Source organism: Patagioenas fasciata, chromosome 16, assembly GCF_037038585.1.
Source record: "Patagioenas fasciata isolate bPatFas1 chromosome 16, bPatFas1.hap1, whole genome shotgun sequence".
In the NCBI taxonomy this organism is placed as follows: Eukaryota; Metazoa; Chordata; class Aves; order Columbiformes; family Columbidae; genus Patagioenas; species Patagioenas fasciata.
The window spans coordinates 11,684,522-11,705,000 of NC_092535.1; the positions used below are offsets into that span (position 1 = coordinate 11,684,522).

General features: G+C 41.6%; 1 protein-coding gene across 2 annotated transcripts in view; it reads left to right on the top strand.

Annotated features, from left to right (window-relative positions):
• Positions 1-3,819: 3,819 nt before the first annotated feature.
• The window catches only part of TSHZ2 (teashirt zinc finger homeobox 2), a 222,975-nt gene continuing 206,315 nt past the window's right edge, over positions 3,820-20,479 (top strand). For both annotated transcript variants that reach the window (XM_065850086.2, XM_071815451.1), the window contains exon 1: positions 3,820-3,953. In XM_065850086.2, the coding sequence (XP_065706158.1) occupies positions 3,914-3,953 (40 nt within the window). In that variant the 5' untranslated portion in view covers positions 3,820-3,913. The remainder of the gene's footprint in view (positions 3,954-20,479) is intronic.

A 20,479-nucleotide genomic window follows, 5' to 3' on the forward strand; every position in this document is an offset into this window, starting at 1 on the left:
AGTACATGAAGCGTATTTGGCCCTTTCTTGTGCACAAAAAATGTAAACTTTACTGTAATGCACAACAAACCACACACATTATATTGAAAAATCAGACAAAAACCAAGCCACAGCTATAGCAATAGAGGATTTTCACTGTCCCAGATCACACTATTGTTCCATGCAATCTGCACCTAACCAAGAAATTGGAAAACCTCTAAGAACATACCTAGTTGATTGTATATTGTTGTATTTGGGGGGAGAAAATTCCTTTTGGATCCCAGTGGGGAATTCAGCTCGTGCCCTGAAGCATGAGATTTGATTACTCTTTTTTGAACATGCATAACTGCCATTGCTATTACTGGTCATAACATTTTGTCAGGAAAGAGAAATATTATTCTGCAACGTAATAAAAATAGATAAAATTCAATATAGCTTCAGAATAATTTGCTACATTTCCAAAGTAAACATTAAGCACCCATCAAGATTATTCCATTGGATAAGCCAAGGAAGCCTCCAGTGCTATCTGTTCATTTTATTATCTCTTAATTTTCAAGTGTGCAAAAATGCTTTCGGTAAATATTATGGGTTCTTCCTGTGTTAAAAGAGATGCTAAATGACCTTCACCAACTTAGTTATAAATAACAGAAGCAGAGAGCACACAAATGCTATATAGTTTCAGCTCTATCCAAACCTATCAGCGAGTTCTGACCGGTGGATAAAAATGGACACCAGATCCTGCATGCTTTTTTTCCCCTTCTTCATAATCCCACCCCAGTTCCCTCTTGAAAGGCATTTTGTTCTGTCAGCCATAATGGCATCTGCTGGTGGAGACAGGAAGCCATAAATCTGTAGGGTTCCTCTCGACCAAGCCTTGTTAATGCTCCCATTTATCACTGAGGATAGGGTGCCATCTCACTAGTGCTCTGCTCAGAAGTCCATCTTCTCAATTTTCCCTTCCCAAAGGAGTAACCATTTAAAACAGTGACTTTCTCATCTTGCATGTTGAGATTGAAAACGCCACTGATATAAATACCATACCCAGTGTGTAGCATTTGGATTTAAGCCATGACTCTGGAGAACAATAGCCACTACTTGCTGATCCCAGGCTACACTGAATCACTACTTTGCTTACATCTAGATCTTGTAGCTTTTCAACTTGCACAACACTAGCGGATTCCAGATGGAGGGGTTGAAATCTTAAGGGACTCTGTCATTTGTCCCCCCTCCTGATGCCTGCTAGTGTCCCAACACATTACGACATGTCCCACAGTTTGGGAGAATTGTTAATAAAAGCATCACTGTGTTAAAACAGTGTTTAATACACAATTCTTCATAATGAACATACTATCCTAATCAGAGGGCCAGTATCTCTCTCTGCAGCCAGGGAGGAGAGAAAATATAAAACCAAGTAGAAGTATCTCCGTTCTTCTGATTTGGCAACCAAAACATAGAAGATGGAGGGTTCAAAATCACAAATCAAAGCTGGATGAAATGTGAAAATCTTAGTTTACCACCCTGCCCCTGAAATACCTTATCCAGGTCCAGTGCTGCACTTAACAAACTAGATAGCATGTCACTTCTTCTCATCCCAGTGCCAGGATAATTGCCCCCATGCCGTGAAAGCTGTGGCACGCTTGGCCTTGTGTTCACACCCACCTGTATGGGAGGCAAAGCAGAAATGCCCTGGTGTGCACCAACAGGATCTTCCACATGCTGCACACAGGTATAAGAGGTCTGTGCAATTGTGACTCATTCAAGCAGAGCTGTTCGCTTCTGAGTGAGTTATGCTAGGCAGAAGTGGAAAAATGAGTATTTTATAGTAGTGTTATCCTGTTTTATCTTTCAAACCAAGCATTTGCTTGCACCAATAAATACTTTCAAATTGCTTATAAAAATTGCTAGGGTTCGTACAGGGAAGGCTATCAAGTAATTTAAGTGAAATCAGTTTGGTGGGCACTTTCATAAACACAATCTCATCTTAGGCTGCTAAATACAAAGGTCACTCAGGGGTCTTCCCATGGAAACTCATTCCCTACCCAAGCTGCTGTTTGCAGATCTCCAGTAACACCAGCTATGACATGGTGGCTCTTGCTGGTGCTTTGTAACAGAGCCTGATCTAATAGACTGATTTTAGAGAGATGCAAATTACTCTGTTAAACCAAATAGTTTCATTAGAAAGATACAAATGTCAAAACAGGAAAAAAGTATCTAAGAACTTGGTTCCCTAGCAAACTTCGGGAGTAGGCTATGGAGTGTTGCAAAATCCACTTTTAGGATGTCTTATACAAGTTATAATTAACATATAGAAATGGAACTACCCTTTCACCCCCAAAATCACTTTTAAACCCTCATGGTGTTAAGAACAGCTGTGGAAAAAAACTGAAGTGGTTAAACAGGGCAGGGAAAGTTACCTCCACATGTCTTGGGGAACAAAACTGTTCGAGGCTCCAGTGCCACCTGCCCCTCCTTGTCCTGGAGGCAAGTCAGGATCTCTGAAAGGGTGACAAATTGTATGGCTGGACAGGACACACTCTGGTTTGCCATGAAGGCACAGAAGCAGCTGATGGACACACCTGAATCCCCTTAAATCCAGGTGCAAGGGGGAAACAGAAGAACAGAGGGTGCTTGAGCAGTGCACACTAACCCTGCACTCCTGGGCTCCCTGGTGCCTCATTTGTTACCACAGAAGGGCTTCGAACGAAGCCTTGGGTTTCACCCAAACTTCACCAAACTTTGCATTTAGGACCAAGCGTGTGGGGTGGCTGCCAGGGTGAGGATGAAGATGAGAGAAGACAAAGGGCTGCGGTGTCCCCAGCCCCAGTGACACCTGAGGAATCACCGGTCACGTGTGGGTGCAGCGAGGCAGCGCGAGCACCAGCCGCGGGTCCCCACGGCCCCCACGCGTGGCGGGGTCATTGCCTTAAACCCCCAGAATTCCAGTGGAAACGCCCGAGTGACACGGGGCGCGAGGCGCTGCCGCCCCATCCCGAGCGCCCTCCCTCGGGGGACAAACCCTCCGGGGGACAAACCCTCGGGGGCTGCGTGGGGTGGTCTCGCGTGGGGTGGGGGGAGGATGGGAGTATGGGGGTGTGGTGACGCGGGGCTGCGACACCGGGGGCAGGGGCGCGCCCTGTCCCTTTAACGCCCCGCGCTGCCGCCCGCCTGCGCGAGTAAATTCATCCTGTCATCAGGTCGCGGAGGAGGAGTTTTGTTAATGTTCAGTTTGCTCAGTGGATCGATGTTTGCTGGCATCGCCTCGCCCTGCCTGTGCGTGCGTGTGTGTGTGTGTGTGTGTGTGTGTGTGTGCACGCGTGTGTGTGTGCGCGCGTGTGCGTGTGCGAAGAGCAGCTCTCCCTTCCACCCGCAGCCTCCCTGTCCTCTCCCATATCACTCACTGCCTGGCATCTGACAGCACGGAACCTGCAGCGCTCCGCGCACACACACGCACGCACACACACACACCACGCACACCCGGGCACCGCTCCGCCATACAGCTCTGCGAGGAGGAGGAGGAGAGGAGAGGAAAGGGAGGAAGCAGCCAGCCCCACAGTCTTTCCAGAGCTGCCTTTTTTTTAATATATACATATCTATTTTGTTATTTATTTATTACCGTTCTCTGGCACTGTGGGCGCCTTTCATTTGCTCCTGAGCTCGGATGTTTGAATCAAAGCAAAGCAAGTGTTGCAACAGTTAAAAAAAAAAAAAAAGCCAACCAAAAAAAAAAAAAAGAGAGAGAAAGAAACCTAGATCTCTAAAATAAAATAAAAACCAAACAGGTTCCTATCAGTGAAGTGGAAAGGAGGGGGGCAGGGGAGGCTTGAGGGGGGTGTCGGGGAAAGCAGCTGAGAGGCAGAGGCAGAGAAACACGACTCAGGAGCGTCTCAGGGCTCTCGGATCTGGGGACAGAAGTGAGATTGGAGAAAGTAGAGCGATGCCAAGGAGGAAACAGCAAGCACCCAAACGGGCTGCAGGTAAGGAGAAGCCATCCACTTACACAGCCTCTGTCTCTGCTCCTTCCACTCCTACCCCCCATCTTTATTATTATTTAGGGTCACCCTTGCTTTTCCGGGCTGGATCTTTATTTATTTATCCCCCCCTCCCCCTCCCTTTCCCTTCGTAACTCCACGGAGCCAGTTTCATTCCTTATTGCCAAGATCCTCACTCTGACACGGGCTGTCCCCGTCCACCCTCCGCCGCTCCCGCCGCCCGGTCCCCGCCGCTCCCGCTCCCGCTCCCGCCGGCCCTGCCGAAACTTTTCCCCCCAACTTTCTTCCACTCGGCTCCCCTTGCCCCCCTTCCCCTTCCCGAACCGAAAGCAGCTTTCCATTTGCTTCCCGCTGTAGTATTTTTTATTATTATTATTATTATTATTATTATTATTATTATTATTATTATTATTATTATTCCCCCCCCCCCCCGCTCCTGGCGGTTTTTGTTTTTAAAACGTGTGTTTCGCGAAGTGGGTCGGTGTGTTTAATCTTTTATTTCGCCGTGTTTCTGGTGGCGATGCCGGCCGGGTGAGTGTGTGTGTGTGTTGTGTATGCCTGAAATAGTACAGGGACTGTCTCTGCTGATGAACCCGGTGGGGAAGTTCAGCCTTTGATCATCAGTGGTGAAAATTGCAACAGGAAATAAAATGAAACGTTCAGACTGTTAGAAGACAATCCACATTTTCAGATCAAATCCTCCTTTTGTTTTGTTGCCGAGTTTATATATTTGCACATGCCAAGTGGTTTTGCATTTTTATTATTTTTTTTTTTAAAGAAGAAAATAGTTTGCAACTTTGGAAGTGTTGTTTTGTCGTTTGTAGGGTGTTCTTTGCTGTTGGGGGCCAAGAAAAAGAAACAGACGAGTGGGCCTGTATAGTAAATCTTTTCAAAGAGTTTTCTTTCAGGCTGCTTAATTGCTTCTTATTTTTTTTTAATAGTGTGGTGGGGTTTTGTTTCTGGGAAGCGCAATATGGAAGTTCATTTTTCTCCTGCCAGACCCACCCACTGAAAAATCAGCTTTCCAGTTGATTGCCAGCTTTGATTTGACATTTGATTGATCACCTGTCATCTTGCTGCCTTTGATCTATTCATTCTTGATATATATCAATAAATCACTCACCATGGTAACCCAAGTGCCAATGACGTAAGGCTTGCCCTCTAGATTCTCTTAGCCAGACATGCACAATTATTATCTTGTTTGGCTTTTAATGTAGGCGGGTTTTTTTTTTTCTCTTCTTTTTTTCTTTGTGTCCTTCATCAGATTAGTTCTCTAAAGAAAAATAATATTTAATGGTTTTAGTTTAAAAAGGTTTACTAATTTTTCCTCTCCCTTCTGAGCATTTTCTAGATGTAGCGTATTATATGTGGGACAAAATGTATGGGCAAGTTTAGTGGCATACTTGAATAAACTTTGAAAAGTAGTGCTTGGGATTCATTCAAAGGTAAATGTGATTTCAGAGAAACTGGGACATGCATAACTTTTATAAACTTATGCATTTCACCACATTCCTGTAGGTATAGGACAGTAGTATGCAGGCAGGGTCTTTCGGGACGTGACCAATGAATGTACCTGTGCAGGTTGCTGGTATCATTCCTCGCAAGCAAAGATCCCCTTTAACCATAAATAACAGTTAAGCTAGAAATTCATATACATATATATACATAGATATGTATTCGGAAGAACTCTCTGATGAGTTGCTATTATTATTTTATTCACAAAGAGGCTATATCTGAAGAAGGCATTAACGTTTTCAACTTGCAGGATAAATAGCTATTTTTTCATGGATGCTGATCACCACAGTGACAGTGCTAGAATTGCTCCCTTTTTCTCTCTGTCAGGAGTATGAGGCTTCATTTTATTTTGTTTTCAAAGTAGAATTTCCCCTTGGAATGCACGTAGTATCTTTTTGTAGAAGGGACACCCTGTTCTTTTTTAGAAACATAGGCTACAGAGTAAGTAAATTTTTGCGAGCAAAGCCCAGACTGTTGTTTCCCGGGATTTCCCTGCTGAGAACACAGTAAGATATATTTTTATCCAGAATGCTACGGTATTTTTGAGAATCTTAATGATGAAGCAGAAAATTGAATGACCACAATAACATCTCTCCTTCCTTATTCTCCTTACAAAATGTGCATTGCTCTTCAGCGGTGTGTTTGTTTGATTGTATTTGTCCTCAAATCAATGTTGTTTCAGGTGAGCAAAATACTGCAAATGCAGTCCAGTTTCACCCAGCATAAGTGATTTGAAGTAGGTTTATATACATTTGCAATAGTTCTTCTGCTTTGAAGTTGTATTTGTGTGTTTGTGGGGGGTAAGGGGGTTTCAAAGAGCAGACATGTCTATTGTATATAGTTCTTAAAACTGACGTTCATTTGCAGGGATAGTACTGAGGTTCTGTTTTGTATGGTGAAAAATACCTCAAAGTGACAGTAGACAGACTGTGCACTAAGAAAAGACCAGCTCATCAAGGCTGATAGCAAAGCTCCTTATTCCTTTTATTTAAAGGAGTTACTACATTATATATTACTTAATTTTCACTTTTATTTATTTTTAGTTGTACAAGTTCAAAGGTATCAGTTGCACTGCATTTTGTCTTGATGGCAGCAGAGATATTGAAGAGAAGTTTGCAACTTTTAGCTTCTTTAGATAGTTCATCTCTTTTGGAAGAAAAATGATAAGCCTTGTGATTCTGGACATGCCTGCTTTTGTCATTGCTTAAAATTAAATACTATGCACAACTGTAAATAATTACTACCCTGCACAGACTTTGAAAGCAGGTTTCTAGTTTGATTAATGAATAATGTAAAGGTTAGAGAGAACCAGCGAGTGAATCAGAAGTGAAGTCCTGCTGCTAGATGAAAATCTATCTAGAGATATATACATGGCAATTTTGTTCTTTTCTATTATTAATTTTAAGCCTTGTATTCCTAAGAAATATATTACAGACCATTGTAATGAAACAAGGTAATGTAATTGGATAAATGGGGCACTATTTATGTTTGATGATGGGGATTTTTGATCTCGGATTACACTTTTAAAGACACTCTATTTCACATCAACACCGAAACTATGTCAAATGCATTTTGATCTTTCCAGGGCTGAATCGTCATTCCTTTTAGAGATCGTCATTTCCATTTCGATAATTCTTGAGGCAGAGAGTTGCAGCTCTTTATGTCAGTGCCTGCGTTAGTATCATACTTCTGTTTACAATAAACAACCCATTTGTGCTGTAGCTTTCACCCAAATGAATCACAAAGGGCTTTACAAACTGCGGGCCTGATTCTTCTCTCACTCAGGTGTAAATCAAAAATAGCTTTACTAGCAGCATCAGTGCAGTTGCAATGAGTGCTGCCTGCTCCTGCGAGTAAGAAGATACTCAGGCCCAGAAAGTACTTCATCCTTCAATGAAATGCAGCCACCTCTGGGGTAGAAGTCTTGTAACGATTCCATAACAAATGGTAATATATTAACAGAAGGGTGGAAAAAGGGTGGGAGCGAAGCAGAATTGCTATTCAGATTTTACTCCTAGGGGTATGAAATAGCTTTCAAACACAATTTCACTGGATTAAACTCTCCTTTCCCCTGCAGCTTGTTTAAATGTGCATATTTTATTTTGTGATCATGAATTGCTAGTTTGCTTTTCTTAAAACCTGCAAAGAGGAATCTGGACTTAACGCCTTTTCCGGCTGCAATTTCGCGTTTCTTCTTTTCTTTCTCTCCCGGCTCCACTAGGCTACCTAAGAACCGAAGCTCTGCAAAAGTACAGCAGAAAGAGATATCAGTTGCATTTATTTTGTTCAGTGGATCTGTCGAATAACACAGTTTTGTTTTTGGAAGAGTCCTCACAGAGCAGCAAACAGAAGACGCTTAGCAGTCAGTACTTTAAAGCTGCAGTTTGCACCTTACTAGTAGAAGATTATTTAAAACAGAAACATATTTAGAAAGTGAAATTTTGCTTCTTCAGAATGCAGAGTAAATGACCAGCGAGGTCCAATATGTAGATTTCTGTGATGAAAGGAAGTGATATATACATGTATTAATAACCGAGACCGTTGTGGCTTTTCAAGTATTATTTGTATCCTTTATTACGGGGGCAATCGAATCACGTTCCAAGCAATCAGTACTGAATGAAACTGTAGAAATGGCAGCACTGCTTTGTTTAAACATCCTCCAGATAAGCAAGTGCACATCAAAACCACCTAAATAGCTCTTGCCTCAGAACCTTTCAGTTAGAGTGCACATCACGATGCTGACAGATGACAAAAAAGCCAAGGTGTTCACAAACACGAGGAGCCTTTAAATCCTGGTTAATGAAATATATTCCAAAATAGGTACTTTTGCAACTAAAGAGGCACCAAAATTAGTCGCTATCTGTGTTAAATTCTGGAACCGGAGCTGCTATGTGTTTTGCCATGTCAAAACTCAGGCCTGAATGGGACAATTTGAAATTGCATTCATTTTAGTTACTGTTTCCTTATTTCCATTCTACTCTCACATACCAAAGCTCAGTATATTATCGCTATATAAAGACTGGGACTCACCAAGAGTTCGGCCCCTGTGACAGTGATATGAAAGATGCTTCCATCAGTAAATGACATTATTTTATAGCACTTTAAAAAACATGTTCTTTGTCAGAAATTCCTTTCCATAAATGCTCGCTCCCTTTGGTGCTCTCTAATAGAAAAGCCCGTTTTCTTCAAAATAGCAGGATTTTGGTATTTCCTCCCGGCACTTTCTCCTCCTGATTTTTCTTCTCATTAGGAGCACCCACCTCAAGTAGCTGCTTCCCCTAGGAGAGGTCCCAAGGGTTCCTCGGTAGCACAGGGCCAGGGTGAGCCTTTCTCCCATCATTTTCCTTCCCATCCCGATGAGGACATCACTCCCAGAGAGCAACTCCAGACTCACGGACAAAAAAAATGCTGTCAGTTGCTGTGGCTGCAATTCCCAACTTAGCAGCAGCAGCAGAGGGAATGGAACTGTACTCTATCAATTACAGTTGGAACCAGAGGCTAAACACTTATTGTGTTAAGCTATTGTGCAGATCTTAAGAGCTCAAATGTAAAAAAAATACCATGTCAGCTAGTGGAGGGGAGAATAAGGCCTGGTTCTTCTACTGGGTGACGTATTATTAGCAAATGCAAAGTAAAATGATTCAAATTCTATTTAATGCGTCTCGGGTTGACACATGTGTGTACCATATTATGCTTTAAAAAAGGGGGATCCTACGGACTTCCCTGCTCAAATAAGCCTTTGTTTTTCCCTCTTCTCCGCAAAATGAAAATATTTGTGAAGTTTTACCTCTAAAGCATGCTCATGCAAGCAGAGAGACATTTTCATCTGTCTCCGAATCTGATACAGGAGTCAATTGGAAACACATTACGCTCTCAGCTGAAGTCTTAGATTTCATTCGTGCAAGAGCGGTGATTTTTCATTACCTATTTAATTACAATAATTTACATGAGAGTGGGTCCAGTTCTGCAGCTCTTACTCAGCACTTTGCTTCAATGGGTAACTGGCCTGTGTAGAGACCGTCGATGTAAGACTGGGCTGTTCAGCTACAAAATTAAATATACGTGTTTCTTTACTAATATCTTACCTCTGAAGAGGGACGAGATTCTACCACTAAGCTTTAAATCTAGGGAGAATTCTGCTTGTAACTTGTGTTACTAGTGGTTGCATGCTATTCTTTTCTGAAGGCTGTATGACGGAGATATTTTGCTTTCAAGGGTTACTGCACTTCTCAAACGCTTCCGTTCTCTGTGTTAATTGTCAAACACTGTTTCTTGATACCAGTGATGATACGGTCTTTTAAAGAATCCTCTTTTAACGTGTGATGCTACGTCGTGCACCCGGCCAGCAGTTCTCAAGTAAATGCATGAAGATGGTTTTGCAAATCGGAAATCTAAAAGTTCCGTGTAGTTTTAGGGGACTAAAATCAGTTCTTTCTCATTAAGGTGACCTTCCATTTGAGGCTGTTGGATCTTGGCACTGAGTCATTTTTACCGTGTTATAATAACGGCTTCTGCAACTCCGAAATACCTTGACAGTGAATGGTGTATTTTTTAAGGTTTCAAGGAGAAACACATCATAGAAGCACACTGTTTCCCATTAGATTTACACATCTCTCTTTAACTGTTGCTGGCTTTTCATCCGTTACCTTGTGAGGTTTTTCAGGCAAAAAAGAAGTGGAAAAACTGGTCTTATGATCTAAGTGTTGCATTAAGTGTTTCATTTAGAAAAATGAAGAGAATCTTTGTTTCCCTAAAAGAAATGTTTTCCCTCTTCGCCTTAGGAAAAAGAAAGTCACAACAATAGCTTCCAAATGACAAGATTAGATTGTGAAAAATACATAGTTTGTAACGTGCAGCACCCAATGGTCCCAGCTATTGGTAAAATTCCACATTTAAATAGAACAAACAGTCCTAAATGTATTGGAAATAGATCCTTTTCAGGTACGCAGACACACACACACCTGCAAAAGGGGCAGACAAGTGCCTGCCTGGGAGGGAGATGCACCGGTTGTTGGGATTTTTTAATATAAGCTGGAAAGCTCAGTTGCTTAGAACAGAGATTATTCCACCAATATTTGCCCAAATATTAAAATTCCTATGATGTTAGGAGTTGTGTCTACTGAAAATCCTTCGTTAGAGGTTTGGGTTTTTTTTCAACCCCCAGCTCCTGGAGTTTGGTGATTACGTGACTGCCAAACATACGTTTTAAAAGAAAAACATATTTTAAACTCCTTCCTATGGAGAACTAAGGAGCTTGAAAATGTGCAGCCTCAGAGTTCTTCTGCCAGAAGAAAAACGCCATGATTGTCAAAGTGATTCTTTTAGCATTTCGTAATTTTCATCTAGTCCCGTGATTTTTAAGGGTGTGCCTCATGATTTTTGAATAAATGAGGTTGTCAATATTGCTTTTGGTTGATTCTGATGATGATCTGTTGTATGTGTCTGCGTATATAATTATATATGTGCACACACATAATACCAGTAAACAAAATACATAATGATGGAGTGGAATGACGTGAGTAGTAGCTCTGAATTTGTATTGCGATAAACAACGCAGTTTTGAGAGATCAGACCATGGGTTCTTGAGGAGTGGCTTTCAACTGAAGTTTTGTGGAGATTGTTTTTAGTGGCAATTAGATCTAGGAAGTTAATAGCCAGTAATTGTTCTTTAAAGCCTAAACACTTGCAGGACCTGTAAGGAATGCACAGCCTGCTTTTTATTTCAGATATAATCCGGCTCAACTTTATTGAAAAAAAAAAATTTACAACTAGCAACATTAATGCTGTATTTTTATTGTATTAATGCAAATGAGATGCTGACTTCTTTCTTTCATCTCCAAGGCTTGTATCCATTATAGCTGTATCTTATTCCTTTCTGTGTCTTTTCTCCCTGGTTTCTGTAAACTGCTATCATCTAATGATACTGAGACTCATTAAAGTTACTCACGATGCTGAAGAGACTATGGGAAGCATTTTTAGCTCTAGATGACTACGGGAAAGCAAAAACTACTAAGTATATAGGGAAAACTAATCCAAATAATCCCTTCCATGCCCATTTTGGTATACTCTTAAAATTGATAGGTCAAACAGGAAGAAAAAACTTGCAGGAAGGATTGTGTACTGGAAAGAATAGGTCATTTTGAATACACATTCCTACCTGACAAAGATGAAAAGCAATAAACTTTTAAGGAGCTTTCTGGCTCTTCCTGCATCTCTCTCAAAAGACTAATTTAATTGAAAAGCTCGTTGTGCTTGTTTTTATGCATGTAAAAGAGAAAAGGGGCAATTTTGCACAAGGCCTAATATTCCAGCAGAATGTAATCAGAACTCTTTCCATTTGCTTTTTAAGTCTCTCTGTTCATATAAAATTAAGACCCGCTTATCTTAAATTGTACTAAATCTCATTCAATATTGCTTCCATAACTTAAAAAATGCTGTTAAATATCCCCAAAGCAACTTTGCTGAAGGGATATTTGGTCTGTTTATGTGGAATCAGTGCAAAATTTGTGTTGGAAAAGGAGCAGCATACAGTTCTTGTTTTTATGGAAAATGATTAAATTCTCTGGAATACCTTGATAGCAAAGATTTTTTTCCTAGTGAAACTCTACTTAAAAGAGATTGGATGAAAATTTGCACATTGGTGCAGTTTGGTATACGCAGACAACAACCCTATTGCTATCACTCACCCTCCGCTTGGATTGAAGTTTTTGGTTATTTTTGGTAGAAAATGTTACTCTAAATTTTTCCTATATAAATAATTTTGTGTGAATTACACCGACAATCGGCACCACAATTCATAAGGCCTGCAATTTTCTTTGTTCATATAGGAAGAACTCATTTACTTCCCGTAGCGTTAGTGGACTGCACAGAAAAGAGCAGGATCTTTTCGTGATGTACAGTTCTGTATGGAAGAAACATGGCCTTATACTAGCTGCTATATTGGTCTACCCAAATTAATTTTTTTATGTGTTTTTCAGCCATGTCATAACATTTATAAGCACAGCACAAGTAGCATTAAATTAACATGTGAAAGGAGAAAGAAGCTAAGTAGTTATATTGATCATCTGTAGCATTAAATGCTAAAAAAAAGAGAAAAGCTTTCTAGTGCTTTTGATTAGCTGCATCGTTCCTGCTCGTATATGTGTGTGCTTTGTGAGGAAGTGGAGTAATATTTCTTCACACTTAACACCTTTCTTCCAAGGATTTCTTACTAATGCTGTGCACTCCGCAGAATAAACCCAGTGAAGCAGAATATTTTTTCCCCATTTTACAGAAAGGCAAATTGAAGCCAGGAGGTATGAGCTGATTTGCTCAAGGTCAAACAGCTTTTGCTCCTAATTCTTTGCTCTAGGTGACATGTCAGGTTTCTATCATCTGGGCTGGGGGCTCCAGGCACCCCCATGCCGGCTGCTGGGGTGGGACACGTGGGAATCGCCCAGGGAGGGAGATGGGAAGAAGTTTCATCCTTCCCCACAACTCCCCGAGGTGGAGGAGTCGGCACTTTGCTCATGTCCAGGAGCTCCCAAAAGTGGGAGGACTCACAGTCAAAGCAAGCGGAGCTCTATTAACTCTGTGAATACACCAAGCGAGCTTTACTAGGCAATAGTTAAAAGCAAGATAATTTATTTAACCTCCTTAATTTATCCCTAGATGGGGTTTTGGTCAGTGATAAGTTTTGGGACCAGAGAATTTGTTTACGTTTATTTTCCCCCCATATACTGTCCTACATTTCTTTGTCAGACCTGGGATCTAGCTTTGTATTTCTGACAGTGTATAATACATCGTCCTGAGAAACACGAAAAACCTGGTCTAGTTGTAACTAAACAGGACAGAAACATTTTCCTCCACCCTGACTGGCAGAGGTGGTTGGAAATCTGTGGTAATATAGTTTGAGGCTCTGATTTTTCTAATGTTAAGAGACTAAATCCTTATGTGGGCATCTAAAGAGAGACCTGGATTTTCAGAAGCTTTTAGCACCAAGCAGTTCCTGTGGACCTTCCTCAGTTCCTTCTCTGGTGTAAACAGGAATTGTTAAGCCTCGACCAAGGGCAGCGTTGTTTTTCTAAAGTGGAGATGTATATATTGCCTATAGAAGAAATATGATGCAAGTAATAGCCTAAGGATTCATTAAGGGTTGTTTATGTTTATTTTCACACCATATTACCTTTCAGGAATGGTCGTTTCGGCCATTATATTGACAGGAACTCAAAATAAATCTTAGGTAATACAGGGCTAATCTGCCATACCTGGGAGACCACCTGCTACCCTTTCCAACAGAGGCCAGATTGGTGGCGAATCACCAGGTGGGGCTTTCTTCTCTGGAGCTGGGGACTGGGGAAGCTCTCCCATGGCTCCTTTTCGCGTGGAAATTAATGGTCGCCTCTATTTCTGAAGAGTAGGTTATTAGAGTCTGTATGCAAATTCCCAGGATGGGAATTTGTCTCTCTTTGATAATTGAGACAATATGTATTTTTAGTGGCCCACGGTCCTTGAACTTGAGCCTGGTGTATGCAATTTATGTTTATTTCTTACTGTTATTAACTGTGATTTAGTTGTTGACACCTTTCATTGCCTTAGATTGAAGGGAATGTCTCTACCCATTGCACCTCCACAAAAAAAATGCCCTTTTAGGGTTCCTTATCCTATATCCTTGCCCAGATATTTCCTAGCCTGTCAAATACTGTAGTTTTATTCCTTACAGATCATTCACAGTACATCTCCAGTTGCGCACACAAATAAGGAACAAATGCAATCAGGATGCATCATCGTTTAGCATAACAAATAAAAGCCGATCTGTGCAGATTTCCCTTAAAGCATCTCTTAATATGTATTGTCAAAATGTCTGAAGATGTCTTTTACTCATAAGCATTTAATTATTTGTGACAATTAAACTAATATTCAGAGCAGGAAAAAAAAAATGAGGGTATTAAATATTTTCTCTTGTCAAAAGCTAACAAAATGTCACCTGACATAGCAAACTCCTTCAATTTTGTATTTCAAACACACATTATAACTGAAAAAGCACTTGAACGGAATTATGGAGCCTCATTTCACTATTTGGATCCACAGATGGATTTTGTATTGAATTTGAGGAAATTGTGTTTTAAAGACCAGACCAAAATTTAAGGGCACATCATTAAAGTGTATATCAGCAATGAGCAGCTGAATACTTGATGATTAAACATGAGTTCCTATCCATTTTTAAGTCTGTGCTGAAATTTAAGGCCAGGGGCCCCTCAGACTGAATCAGGGACTCAGACCTGAGTTTTGTAGCCTTGGCCAGTTATTGTTTTACTTACTTGTGCATGAGAAAAAAACAGCTCAGTTAACACAGACCAAGTCATCAACCTTTTCTGTGTTCAGAATTATATGTTTTTGTTGTTGTTTTTATCTGATGATCCTTGTAGTGGGATGGATTGTTGGAACTGGAGAGGCAATGTACTGTGCATGGGCAGAACAACTAGCCAGTATTGCTACCTATGGCTCAATGCGTTCAGCTGCCTGACAGCCCCGTAATGCGGTAAAAGTTCAGCTACGTGATAATGAAAAGGGGAAACAAACCAGGGAAGATCTTGAAAAAAACAGAAAACCAATGAAGGGCTTGAGAGCACTGTTGGAAGGATGCTGGAGTACTGCATAGCCCTGGGCATGGAAACAGTCACATCTATGTTATGGGCTCAACAGTTCTATAATCCAGATTGTTTGGGCTTTTCTGTTGAGATGCTCAATTTCTACTGATTCTAGTGTTTCCAGTTCTGAGCTGCTCACAGCAACCATTTCCATTATCAAAATCTGTGTTTCCCTTCTTAAAATGTTCTTCCTGAAATTTAGGGTAGGATGTTGTTTGGCAAAAAATTTAAAAGACTTAATCAGGGTTTATTTCAAAGCTGTGGGACCACTGTGCTTTCTGGCAGTGACGTGAACATTCTTCAGAGAGATCTTCTGCTTTCCCTGAGAAAATCCACCCGAATTTGTCTCACTTATAAAGTCTTAAAGTTGCTGTTGCCAAAGAATTTTTAGAAGGTGACACAGCATTCTCCAACATGCCGTCTCCACCACACATGCTCTGTTCTTGGTTTCTCTTTTTCAATTACATTCCTCTAAAATATGTTTTAGCTGGGGATAAGTAGGACGATTGCTTTCCCTGCTGCAGGGACAGTGATGGGGCTGAGCAGCCCAGGGAGAATGAGGCAATGGTCTCTACTGTGTATTTAGCTGAAGCTCAGGCCATGGGCTGGGAAACAGGGAAATTTAGGAAGCAGAATACGGACAAGCAAGGGCAAGGACATGAGCAGAGAGAATAAACTTATCAAATATCTGTAGAAAACAGTGGTAAAAATGTATACATGACTTCATTGCCTGGTCAATGTAGAGCATGATGTTCAACGTCAGTTCTTGCAGCGAATGCATCTAGAAACTTCTCTCTAGATTAAGACGTGGGTGGAAATAAGTGTGGTTCCACATGTGCATTTCCTGGCTCTCCTCAGCTTGCTTTTTCAAAAGCCTGGCTGGGCACTGGCTTCATCGCAGGCAGGGGATGGATACGTGCAGGAAATTAATCTGCCTCAGCTGGGAAGAAAGGGACCATCTGCAGGGCGGCTGCTGGGCTGGTGGCAGGAGCGTCAGGAGCCTCCGAGCTTGGCAGGAGCCAGCCTGGCGCTCCTGAGGTGGGCGCTCAGCCTCAGGGACACTCTTCTGTGCGGAAAAATTAGAAAAATTTGCTTAAAATTTGCCAGAACTGTGCCCACCCATCTGTTACATGGTGATGGCAACGTCCTGTCCCCAAGGCATTGCACAGGCAGTTCAGGAGTGGTCACAAGGCTGGTGCGAAACGCCATCGGAAAGAGGAAAACCCTGATTCCCCATCAGGAGTGTGGAGGAGACGTGGGCAGCGCGGCTCGAGGCCACACCTGGGCTGGGGAGAGCTAAACAGATGCATCAAATAGGTCAGACAGTGCACTGGGAGGTTCGTGGAAGACATATAGAATGTATAATAGTGCTATCTATAGGGCAGTTGCGAGGTGTGCGTGTGGGGAGCAGCGGGTTGTCAGGCTGGGTGTGTGGGACCAGAGCGGGTGCCACAGGTAGGTTGGAACAAAGCCTGGAAATTACTGGCAGTTAAGAAGCTGTTGTACAGAAGCGAGTGGCTGGGAGAAGATACAGAAAGTAATGCCATGAGTTTCAACCACAGATATCTGTTTAGATAAAAAGGTCTTGTTAGTCTGAGATCTCTTCTCATGCAAATCGCAAAGGGCTGGTCCCCGTGTCGCTGTGTGGGTAACCGCCATTTACCTCAGCAGATGCTGGGCCTTTGCAATTCAGGGCGGGAGGTTTTATTTCATTTCAGTTGCTGCCCCATGGAAGATTTTTTTCATAGAAATTGAATCTTCCTGTCTGGAAGTCCGTGATAAAGCTGGAACCAGGAGCAGTGAGAGCAGAGCAGGTCGCCCTCAGGATATTGTATGGTTTTGTATTACCTCCCAGATTAGTACATTAAATAACTAAAATCCTGAGAATGTTAATCTAGAAAACAGTCACCCTCGCATTACTCTTTTGCTGGTTATGTGAGCTTATTACAGATTCTATGAACGTGTGATTTGGGTTAAACAGAGGTAAATCATTTGGAGAAATATTTGCAGGGGGACAGAGGGATGTTATGATGCCATCAACATCTGGGTTTCCACTTGTTTGGATTAGGGACATTTTACCTTAATCATTCCCAAACATGTCTGCTAAAATCCCTGCTTTCATTTTTTATCACCTATGAGGTATAACCAGCCAGGTTTTCAATTTGTGTGTGTGTGTGTGTTAGGTTGAAGTGCTGAAATTTGTTGTTAGAATGAGTATACAAACAGTCTCCTTTCTATATTTGTCCTCTTTCATTATAATTGTTTGGAAACATTTTGATTCAGTTAAAATGCACTACATACAAAGTATGCACAGAGGAACAAGGGAGTGATTATGAGTTTCTCCAAGGAAATAAGCATCTCTTAGCCATCATCCTACAACTGCGAGAGTTCTAATACATGACATCTATATAATTTAACCTAATATATATTTTTTTTTACGATGATGTAATGGGGAGAGTGACCTGGGCTTTGTAAAAGTTCCTCTACTTACTACAGATTCCCAAGGGCAATGTAACATTCTAGACAGTGTTTTATATGCCCTGATTAAAATGTAACATATTTTTGCATTTCCTGTGCAGTGACCTGTTAGTGTTCATAGACAGAACACTTAAAGAACAGTTACAAGGAGACATTTCCAAATGTGCCTAATATGCGCGAGTTTTTATAACATTCTTATTTCATTTGAAATTGCAGCTACAGCAGGAACCATTCAGACGACGCATTGATTTAACTTTTTAATCCACTGTTTTGCTACGTCAAGTAAAATAAATGTTTGTTTTTAGCTCTTTTTTTTTTTTTTTTTTGCATCGCTAAAACTCGTAACTACTTGCTTTAAGCTTGGGATTCTAAAGGGAGCTACATTATCTGAGATTTAGAGCTTGCTTTTCGTAGCTGCTTTCTCACAACTCCCCCAAGAAAAAAGAAGATGCAAAAGTACAACTTTAGCAAAAAGGGCTTTTATATCTCTATCAATTATAGAAACACCAGCTGCAGTAGATTACAAATGTGTTTGGCTGATTGTGGTGTTATGTGGGGCAAACTGTCACAAGGAGCTGGATTCTGTTGCTCCCGACGCCACCGGGATGTCGCGCAGCTCCCGGGGCTGCAGCCGCCTCTGCTGTCAGGGCAGGAGCCGGAGCCAGCGCTGGGATTGCCAGATTGCATAATGCCGAGCACACCGCTGGACTTGCACGCACGTCCTGGTGCTGGGAAACGATATGGAGCTGTTGAATGTGAACACAAGTGCTAACCGTGTGTTATTGTGTGCGCGTGTGTTTTTCTGTGAGCTGAAACAAAAGCCACGCCGACAGGTCTGTAACCTGGACGAGAAACCTCTGGGGAGAATCACTCCAGTTGTTGTTGTTGTTTATATTTTATATCCAAGATATTTGCTTACTTTTACTTTCTTGAAGAACAAAGTGGGGGGTGTGGGGAAAGGCATCACAGAACAAAAATTGTTGGCCATAAAGGGGTGAAGCTGTAAGTCATGAAGAAAAGAAATATGATATTGAGACAGCAATGCAAGATCATCAATTTAGCATTTTTGATGGTGTTGAGCTCAGGAAAAAATTAATGTATCGAAGTGTGCATAGGTTGTATCACTCCACTAGTAAAAGGGTAGCAATGTGAGGGCTTTCAGGTGGTTGCATCTTGGTTACTGTTTCATTTATCTCATCCTGCTTTGGGTCGCTCTGGGAGGACCTCGTTGGGCCCTGTTTTATTTTAACAAAGAGAAACTGACATGGCAAAGTTCTGTGTATACTTCACAGTGAAAATGCATTTTTCTGTTTTCATTTAATCCCAGGAATGTTGGCATTTTCCAGGCTGTCAAACAAATGAGTGCACCGGAGGACAGTTAGATGTGTCTGTCTAGTTCATCTATCTAATCTACCTCATTTCTAATGTGCCCGTCACCATGGTGTCTGGGCGGAAAGTATCTGCCCTGATTTTGCTTTTTGTCTTTATTGGATGTGGTGACTTAATTGAGTCCTAAGAGCTTTCAGATTCATCTGCAACAATAATAACAGAAACATTATTGGAATAATGATTCATTTTTGTATTTTTACTCAGAACTTCTCCTTTCTGTTCTGAGTGTATTTGACTAGTTATCTATTGTTGCCCTGTATAGAAGAGGTTACATTTTAGAGGTGTTGTATTAAATTGGAGTTTTACCTGAGTCAGCAGTGACTCAAAACTTCATCTGGCTTCTAAAGTGAATTCATTCATGTCCTCTAATTTCCTTCTGCTTTTCTCTGCAGAAGCTGACTTCATTTACTAAACCACCCAGTTTAGCAGCTGCATCTGTTCTGTGACCCTTTGCCATATAAAACATAAGTAAAGGTTATAAAAAAGTAATAGAAGTTGTGGCTTCAAAAATGATACCTTCATTTGGAAGCCCTGGTTTCTGTTAAATTTAATTACTTCTCTCTCTGCCAGTTAGGTAAAAATGCATTGTAAGACATAAGTGAGCAGTCTTTCAAAAGCGGAGGCCTGAGGTCTGTGCTGAGGGGAGAAGAAAATCGCACTGTTGTTGGGCTGTATTTGTGCTCGTGGGTGTCAGGATCTGCGTGCACACGCGGGGTCAGTGCTTCAATGGGGCACCACGGTGCTGCCGGCAGGCACAGTCATCCCATCAATGTAAGTGGTCACGGAGATTTTAGAAATGCATCTGCCAGGCATGCAGTGGCATCTACAAGGTTGTGTGCCACCTCCTGCTTTTGAAAAATGTGGCCTGAGCAGTAATCAGTCTGCAGAAGTCAATAAACTCGTGTTGAAGAGGCTGAGCAACAGCATGGTGCTGGCTGAGGGAAAGAGTTCACTGAAAATGCTGCAAATGTAGCTTTCTCGGCTGTAATAGAATTTGATCTCAGCTGTACAGTTACATACAGCCCTTTTCTACTCCTCTCCTACGTGTGTTGAAAGTGTCTTTATAAACCTACCCCTCAAAGATAATTTCATTGAGAGCCAGACATTTCATACGTGACAGTGATTTCTAATCCCATCTGGACTGGCAGATCGCAGATTCCCAGCCTGTGGCCTCAGCATGTAACGTGAGTCCACACAAACGCAGTAAACCATCGCTCTGGCTGTTCGGTTTGTCCTGGAATGATCAAGTAAGAGATGGATTACTCTTTGAAAGATTTAATTTTCATCTTCCGGGTATTTGCACTAGACCAAAGTATGGTCATGATTACATTTCACAGATTTTTGTGTGATTTAGAACAAAAATTATTGGCAGAGCTGGCTCAGCAAGGAATTTCTGATGTAATCTATACCAGTTACAAGCGAGGGGTGTGGTAATAGGGAAAGAAAAAGGAGGGCTAAGTGTTTATCCCGGCTGACTGAGACAGAAAACAGGACTGGCAG